At 36.1% G+C, this 8,755-nt stretch overlaps 1 protein-coding gene across 6 annotated transcripts in view; it reads right to left on the bottom strand.

Annotated features, from left to right (window-relative positions):
• Positions 1–522: 522 nt before the first annotated feature.
• Positions 523–8,755, bottom strand: part of LOC111542956 (leukocyte surface antigen CD47) — a 45,471-nt gene continuing 37,238 nt past the window's right edge. For 3 of the 6 annotated variants that reach the window (XM_023212605.2, XM_023212638.3, XM_023212647.3), the window contains 3 exons: positions 7,450–7,474; positions 6,494–6,526; positions 523–4,517 (listed from right to left, as the gene is read on the bottom strand). In XM_023212605.2, the coding sequence (XP_023068373.1) occupies positions 4,513–4,517; positions 6,494–6,526; positions 7,450–7,474 (63 nt within the window). In that variant the 3' untranslated portion in view covers positions 523–4,512. The remainder of the gene's footprint in view (positions 4,518–6,493; positions 6,527–7,449; positions 7,475–8,755) is intronic. The other 3 variants (XM_023212624.2, XM_023212630.2, XM_023212615.2) reach the window with 2 other exon arrangements.

Raw genomic sequence — 8,755 nt, 5'->3', positions numbered from 1 at the left:
CAGGATCCAGTTGCATGTCTGAATTTTCAGGTTACGTTAGCCAGTAGATCCCATTTTTCTTACATTTAAGTGTTCTTTCACTTGTAATCAAAATAGTCCTAACTGATAATTAAAATGGAGAACCATACATCTCAGTCTTGAAGAGACTTATCTCATTCTACAGGTAGAGACGGACACTGAGATCCAGGGAAGTAGCTTTCCCAGGTCCTCTGCTAGCTGGTAGTGTAGCCAGAACTAGCACCCAGGTCTCCTGCTTTCTCATGTGATGTTTTCACTGCACCATGGAGAAAATTAAAAAATAATTATGAAACACATTGGACTGGTTTAAAACTTTTAATTAAAACTCTGCTCTAATTAAAAGCTTATTGGATATTATACTCAAAAAATTCATAATTAATATTTTAAATCATTCTTTACATTGTTACCTAGAATATAAGCAACTTAAAAATACATTAATAAATTAACATTTTCAGAAATGTGCTTGTGGTCTGCTGTAGCAGCAATAGAAATAGCCCAACAAAATAGCTTAAAATGTTTTATTAAGTATATATAATATTACAGGGTAATATTTACAAAGTTATGTTTTTTTAAATAAAAAAGTATCTTGGCAAAGATTGCAGATATTCAAAGCTTCAAACAGTGATAAATTGATTTAATACATATAAAAAAAAAAACCTTTAACGGTAACACAGCTGTTAAACAACTTTGGTCTTCAAATCACTGCAAAAAAATGGCTACTGACAAATAGCACACCTTTAATTGCTATGCAAAAAAGCTCTCAAGAGAGGATCTTGCACATAGCAACACTGGAGTTCTCTTTATTTAGAATGGTTAATAGATATTTATACGATGTGGGATCTAATTGTCAACAATGGCTTTTTGTAAATAATGCTCCATTTAATAAAAACAAAATGTTTTCTTCTCTCACCAGCCATGGTAACAACACTTTTAAGATTTAAGATGTTGTCTTACAGAGGAGCTTAGTACAAATGCTTTCTTTTTCTCAAAAAGAGAAATTTATGAGAAAGCTGGTTTTCAACGATCTTAATTAAGAACTGTCAAAGTTAAAGGCAGAAAAGCTTCCTGGTCACTCACTGCTCATCTCTTCAAAGTTACCTGGATTATCCCTATTAGTCACTGAAAATGACTTAACAAAGGACCCCCAGCAGGTGATGGCAGTTAGTAATTTTAAAATATGACACAAGTAAAACTGTTTATAAAAAAATCCCTCAACCAAATAAAATACAATAAAAGATAAACGGTTGCCCGACAATCATTTCTCCAGCTTCCAACAACAGGTAAATTAAGGAGTATGTGTTTCCACACACACCACAGATCCCCCTTTTTGAATACCATTTTACGACAAGAGAAACCTAGAAGGTTGATTACAGCTTAATTTTTATTATTGAGATGGAGGAGTAAAACTTATCGTGTTTTGAGCTTTGTTAGTGCAAATAACAATTTGGTGGTTACTTACTAAATTGACTATAGCATCCGGAAAAAAGAAATATTTCCAATTACAGGATAGCCCGTTATTTTAATTCTGATATTCTTAGGGATTTAAACAGAATGGACCTGGAGTTTCCAGGAGAAAAATAATCACCTTTGAAGGTTTTTAGAGCATGTGAAATTTGTCACAAAAAAAAAAAAAAAAAAAAGACAAGAAAACTCTCAAGCTCATCCTATTAAAAAGTGATAAATCTAAATACAGCCAACTCTCAATCATTTAACTTATGTATCTAGCTTCTGATGTATGCAAAACACTGCAGGAAAAGAGAATGGAAGAAAGAAAAGCTCTAGCTATAGAAGGAATTTTAAAATCAAGGGAGAGGAGCAAGACCAAAAAACTAATAGAACTAAGCAAAGATGCATAAAGTACTGTAGGAATGGTAAGTTAAGAGATAAAAGAGCAGCTACACAGATGGAGAGAGACTGCAAAGGAGAGCTGGGGGAAGGGGCTGCAGGGCTGGAGGAGAATGTTTTGAAGAAGACAAATAGAATTTGGCAAAAGCAGCTGGAAAGGTTGTTGCAGAAAAGGACAAATGGTGTCACTGTGAGAACAGACAATAAATAAAACTGAATGGAAGAGTCGACAGCAGAAACTGGGATCAGGGAGTAAAAAGCATATTATGGGACAAAACAGATACATAATGTGCAAAACATTGTCTGCAATTTAAATGTGATGCGATGGAATTTGGGAGCCATTACAAATCTGATTTAAAGAGAAGGAACTGGCCCAATGATGCCCAAGCAGGAGGACTCCTGCTGCTGTGGTCCCTTATCCAGAGAAGCTGACAACTAGTTAGAGCAAGAGTTGGTTTCATCTGGCATTTCCCCTACTACCTCTGGTGGCATTGTCTAGGGCAGTGAATGCCTCAAAAGGCAGGCAGCATTAAAGAGAACACAATGGATGGATGAGATCCAAGAGTGAACCCCAAATAAATGAGAGTTTACCACATATTAAAAGGTACAACTTTAGTTTATAAAAAATTTTACTATAAAGATTTTCATACCTTTCCTAACAGGAGTTTGGATGTTTTTCAAGTCCATCTGCTTTTCCCTCGTTTCATTAAAACTGATTTTTAAAGTAACAAACTATGTTAGCAAAGTGTAAATATTTTCAGAAGGAAAAAGTGCTGCAGGAGCCATCGGATTTGTATAAAGAAATACAGCTCCCTCTATATATGTTATTATTTTGGACAGCTACACAATCAGGGAATAATATACATGTGTGTATAGACATATGTATATATAGATATACGTATATATTTGCGTATACATATTTTTTTTTTCAAGAAGAGCTGTCTTGCTAGTATGTTCAGTTTTCTGAGAGGCTTCAGCAGGTCATAAATTTAGGTTTGCCATTGGCAAACTACTTGGTCCCAACATGAAATATGACAATTAATTTGGCATAAAAGAGGCACACGGGAACATCTGATGGACTAAGAAATAACTATTATTAATGCAACTACAAATATGAATATCTCATTACACAAACAGGAAGAATTACGTATTTTTACAGGGTATTGGTAAGCAGTCAAAAAGCGTGGCGAATTACCTAGAAGTTTTAAAAGTTTTAAGTGATCAAATATTTGCATCAAATATAATTCCACCCAATAAAGAACTTTGTATTTAAATGTTTTTACTAAAAGCACAAAATTAACCTTTGCTCTCCTGTAGGTACCCCACCTTTGTCCATACAGAAGATGCATGTGCCTTTCTCGTACATATGCACATACAAACACACACCCACAAACAGGTAAAAAAACGAGTGCTAAAAGTCTAAAAGTACTCCAGGCGATCACAACTGTCAGAACGTTAATTTTCTTCTAACCAGGATAGGAAATGTGGGTTCTGTTTACTTTTCAATCATAGGGGAAGGGGAGTACGAGGCAGGACTACAGGAGGAAGGTGATGAATGTTTATCATGCAACATAGATACAACAGTAATAAACCCCCATTCAAGGGCTGGCCCATTGGCCTGATGGTGACACACATTTTGTTGCCATGCAGGAGACTCATAGTTCAAATTTCAATCTTGCTTTTTCATGCCCCAGATCAGAAAAGAAGTGAAGAAACACTGTAGATTTTTGCCTTCAAATCAGAGGAAGGGAATACATATGTTACAACCATAGCTATTTTTGCTGAAAAGTGTGAACAAAGTGCTCTGAGAACACGTCTGGCTCCTTCCTGCAACTGGTGCTACCGTGTCACTAGACCATGTTCAAAGAGGAGAAAAGGTGCTACATCTTGTACAGCAGAAGCAAGTAACAGGAGGACAAGACAGAGTTTCAAGGGGTTATGTGAATAAAAGGAAAACATATCCATCAATAAAAGTACCCTAAATCTGGGAAGGACCTGTTACACTGTTTGTTGAAGGGGAAATGTGGGAATGGCAACCCCCAAGAATGAGGACCACTGTCTCCATCAATATCGCGTCATACAGAGATGGCATACAAGATGCTCCCAACCAAATTCCTGCCTGTACTTAATTTATTATTCCCTTGACCCAGAAGTGGCGGACACATCTCAGCTAATGCCATACTGCCATAACTGCCCAAAGCTGCTGTGAACCTGAGTTGGCAAAGGTTTGATGGAAGCCACTGGTTTTCATAGCTATCTCTGGGTAATCACCAGGGCAGTGCTAAGTAGTTATCACCCTGAACCAATTTAAACTGGTTACCTAGAGACCAGAGGCCCTAGGATCTGAAAGGCATCATTCTTGGAAATTGTCCATTTTACTTTTGCCCCTAATTGATGAAAAATAACAACAAAAAACTGGATCTCAATTGGGCAAACAACAAAGATCATAATTATTTTATTAACTAAATTACAGCTGCTTTGAATAAAAACTTAACTAACAATCACATAAGGGTCTCATAGGTGACAACCAGTTACTTTTCTTGTTTCTTCTCCCCAACAGTGAATCATCAAGGCCATGGTGCTTAAACACAAGTGTATTCCTTTCACGTCTTACTACTCTCCAAATCGGAGTCCATCACTTCACTTCAGTTATTCTGGAAAATTGAAAAATGAACATATAATCACTATTCGTGTCTATTTTCTATCCATTAAAAAGTTGATGCATTAAAAAATAGTTTTAGACATATAGTATCTAAAAATTAAGAAAATACATCTGCAAAGGTCAGAGACAGAAACCAGGCGAATCATAGCCTTTTTAATTTCAGTAAGAAAAAGGCCAATGCCAAATCAAAGTAAAAAGTCAACACAGTCTGATTATCTCTGTTTGCTCGGTTGGCTGAGGAAAAGCCAAGAGATGTTGATTTTTCAAAGCAAAAGACATTGATCCTAGAATAATATTCTATAATATTCACTTTGAATGTCCACCATTCATTTAATGTAAGTAAAATAAACATCTGATCAGCTGTAGATGAAAGAGAAGAACGGTCCTGACTCTGATCCCTAGGAAGCACCTTGAACCTCATTCATTGACAAGGCAGACACGCTGTGAGCAATGAGCAGCTGTCAGTGGGAAGGACCCACCAGACAGACATTTTAAAAACAAATGTTGATCAGGTGAATATTAGCAAAATTAAGGGAATCTTGAAGACCATCGTAGATTTCATCACAAATATTCAAGGCAAAACTGATTTACAATATTTCCTGATGCAATAGTTTAAAAAAGTCACATCTTAAGAGAAATTAACAAAAGAAGAGGCGCTCAAGATTCTTAGATTGCTTTCCTGAAAATGGAGAAAAGTTTAGTTTCTTCATACGACTACAGAACAATGACACTACCAAGGAAAAGGAAAGGACATAGAAATAAAAAAAAAAAAAAAAAGGACATCAGAATGTAAACATGGACAAACCATGCCACAATTCCTGGAACAAACCATGCCATGCCACAGTTACTGGAACAAACCATGCCACAATTCCTGGTACCAGTTGTTTTTTGTTTTCTTAATGTCTTTTAGTTTATTCCTGTGAATTTATTCCTTGAAGTCTTTTTTAGGAGGGTAATGGCTTACATAACAAAACATGCTTTTAAAGGCTGTGACACAAACATACAAAAGTAGGATCATTCTGTGACTCCATTTTGAATATACATGGTTTTAAACTTTGTTCACCAATGCATGAAGTGTTTTTAATCTTATGCGAATATTAACGGTACTTGGGGGAATATAGCTTCCTGAGTTAAATGCTGCACTTTGCTACAGAAGTGGGCAGGTAAGGTCACAGACTTTAAAACAGTAAAATATAAAGCAAACTATTTACATGACCGAGGAGTGATTATAAATATCAAAGGTAAGAAGATGTTTTTGATAAGATAAAAACGTAAACATAGTTACTAAATGCCAACAAAACTGAGGAATCATAATATGTTAAGGTAAAACCAAAATGAATGCTTGTAGCACTCAATATCTCAAACATATTAATCTTTAAGAACAAATATATGTCTTTGAAATATTCTGTAGAGATTAGAAGTTATTAGCCCAGAGTCCTTAAAAAAAAAAAAAGCAGCAGCAGCAGCAAAAACTGAGGACAAAACATCTCTCTTTCTCTCTCTCTCGCTCTTTAATCATCTCCCAAAAGGTTAGAACCAAGCTCCTGATTGGAAAAGCAGAGATGTTAAGTCCTCATGGGTTAAATGCAACAAAATCACCAACACAAGCAAAAAATAAACTTTGTCAAAATGATAAAGATCTGTGCCAGATTATTTATGTGCCTTATAAAAGGCATTTTACAGTCACCAGACACTGAATCTGAAAAACGTTTTACAAAAAGTGGTAATTTCTGTTTGCTGAGAGCCATATGACTGGAGTCTGATTCGTGACACCCTACAGCTTTTATAGTAGTAGTTTTGCAATTTTTAGCGAAGTAGTTTTAAGTTGTATACATCAAGAAATGTGAACCTTTATTATCTGACAGTGTCCCTTTTACTAAAAAAGAGCCACATTTTCAAGAAGCTTTTTTGTTTTTCAATGTCCGTGTTTTAACTGATCTATAATTATTAAGTGCAGTTTATACTTACCATCATTCATCATTCCTTTTGATTCTTTGAATGCTAGGGATTAGTAACAAGCCAAGCAGGCAGTTAGCAAGGTTCCACAATTGGAAATCATTTCTAAATCAACAAATCTGCCATGATATGCTAACTAGTCTACAACTCTACAGCCAAATTAATTGTAAAGCTATCATTTTATTATGTTGCCTTTTTGTGGATCATACCCACAGCATTCACAAAGGAAACCGACTTAGCAGGGAAATCAGATCTAGGTTTACAAAGAAAGGAAATGAGATGTTTTGGTCTCACTCTGTGGCAACAGCGTGTATCTTTCTAAAACGTGTAAATCAGAAATTGGAAGTAATCGGGATCCTTCTCTACTAGGGGATGTCATGCTTCATCTCAGCCAGTACCAAAAGGCAACGATCTCCTCGCCCATATAGCACTTGGCTAAGGTAAGCAACTACTTAGACACAGAATAGTGCATTTTTCCCAGAGGTGAGAATATTATAAAATATTCATAATTCTTTTTTTTTTTTTTTGAGACGGAGTCTTGCTCTGTCGCCAGGCTGGAGTGCAGTGGCACGATCTCGACTCACTGCAACCTCCACATTCTGTGTTCAAGCAATTCTCCTGCCTCAGCCTCCTGAGTAGCTGGGACTACAGGCGTGCACCACCATGCCCAGCTAATTTTTGTATTTTCAGTAGAGACAGGGTTTCAACATGTTGGCCAGGATGGTCTCAATCTCTTGACCTTGTGATCTGTCCGCCTCAGCCTCCCAAGGTGCTGGGATTACAGGTGTGAGCCACTGTGCCCAGCCAATAATTCTTGATGAATAATCAAGAGTAGAGATGCCAAGGCAAGAGGAAAAGAGGGAAAAAACCCTATATTCTTCCTAAGGCATAGACGGGGCATTCTACTGTTTTGTGGGCCAGTTCAAATTATGATCTGGTAAGGGATTAAGAGTGAAATAACCACATACCATTAAGGGGTTCCTCTACAGCTTTCTGAAAAATATTTAAAATATATTTACATAAAAATATAATTTATGTCATGTCCTTTATAGTAAAACTTATATATGCTAGTATTTAAACTATGTAGTAAGCAGTAAATCCTATAGTCAAAAAAAAAAAAAACAAACATGAAATAAGGCTATAAATGTTAAAGCAAAGCTTGCCAAGTCTGGTTAATAGTTTAATATTAATTGTATTATTCTCTTAATTTTATTTTTCTCAACAGAATTTCCCACTTCACCACTCTCAGCTCAAGAAATTCTAACTTCTAAAAATATTAAAGTGCAAGCATAAATAGCAACAACAGAATAAATAATACAGTGAAAAGGTGGAAGCAAAACAGAATCATCTTTAAGTATTGCAAATTGCACTCAGTAACCAGGAAAGAAAACGTGTTAGGATTTACAGGTCCGGTTAAGTTGCTGGCCTCTTGTGACCAACGTAGCTATGGCACTAATTCTTCTAGAATATACGCCTGTGGTAGACACACATAGCCGCCCCGCCTGCCCTTTAGGCACACTGAGGCTTGTCAGACTTAGAAGCATATGTGACCTCTACCTCTGGCCACAGACAGAAGACTCTCTTTGGCATTCCAGACAAATCTATCATCACTCCGTAAAAGGAAGCTAAGTACAATATAATCCTTTCCAGAGCTTATCTCCACAAAATAGCCGTTGGGCCTGTCACCGTGGTAAGTCTATGTTTATAAACATGCTTTTCTCTTCATTTATGCCCTCCTAAAATTACTCCTTTCTTGGAATTTTCTCAGATGGCTTAATAACGTATCTAAGGTACAATGAAACCTTAAGCACAGTTTTAAGGGAAAAAATGTGTAAAACATTTGTATGGGAGGGGATCGAATCATAACTCCAAATAGATGTTTTCAGCAATATTGACATTTACTTTTATAATTATCATTTTTAATGATGTCAATTTAGTATGAATTTCTCCTCCTTTTTAAGCCTGAAATTGTCATTCTGTGTATGTACATCCAATGAATCCAACAGGTGAGGTGATATATTGGAATCAGCTTCCTTCTGATTGCAGAGATAATATAGCCATTATTCCTACTTTGCAGTTCTGGGTGTGAGAAGTCAGTACAATCTTAAGAAATCATGTATTCCATCCCATTGATACTAAAATGACCAAACACAGGTTTTAAAATAGAACTGGGCCCATTCATGCAGAGGTCATGCAATGACTTCAAACTTCTCTTAATTTGATGTGACACTAAACAGAGAGCAAAATATCTCAATTACCAATTTCCTCAGTCTA

This window comes from Piliocolobus tephrosceles, unplaced genomic scaffold, assembly GCF_002776525.5.
Source record: "Piliocolobus tephrosceles isolate RC106 unplaced genomic scaffold, ASM277652v3 unscaffolded_19, whole genome shotgun sequence".
Classification (NCBI taxonomy): Eukaryota; Metazoa; Chordata; class Mammalia; order Primates; family Cercopithecidae; genus Piliocolobus; species Piliocolobus tephrosceles.
Note: the sequence above shows the minus strand (reverse complement) of the source record. Positions and strands in the feature narration are given on the sequence as shown.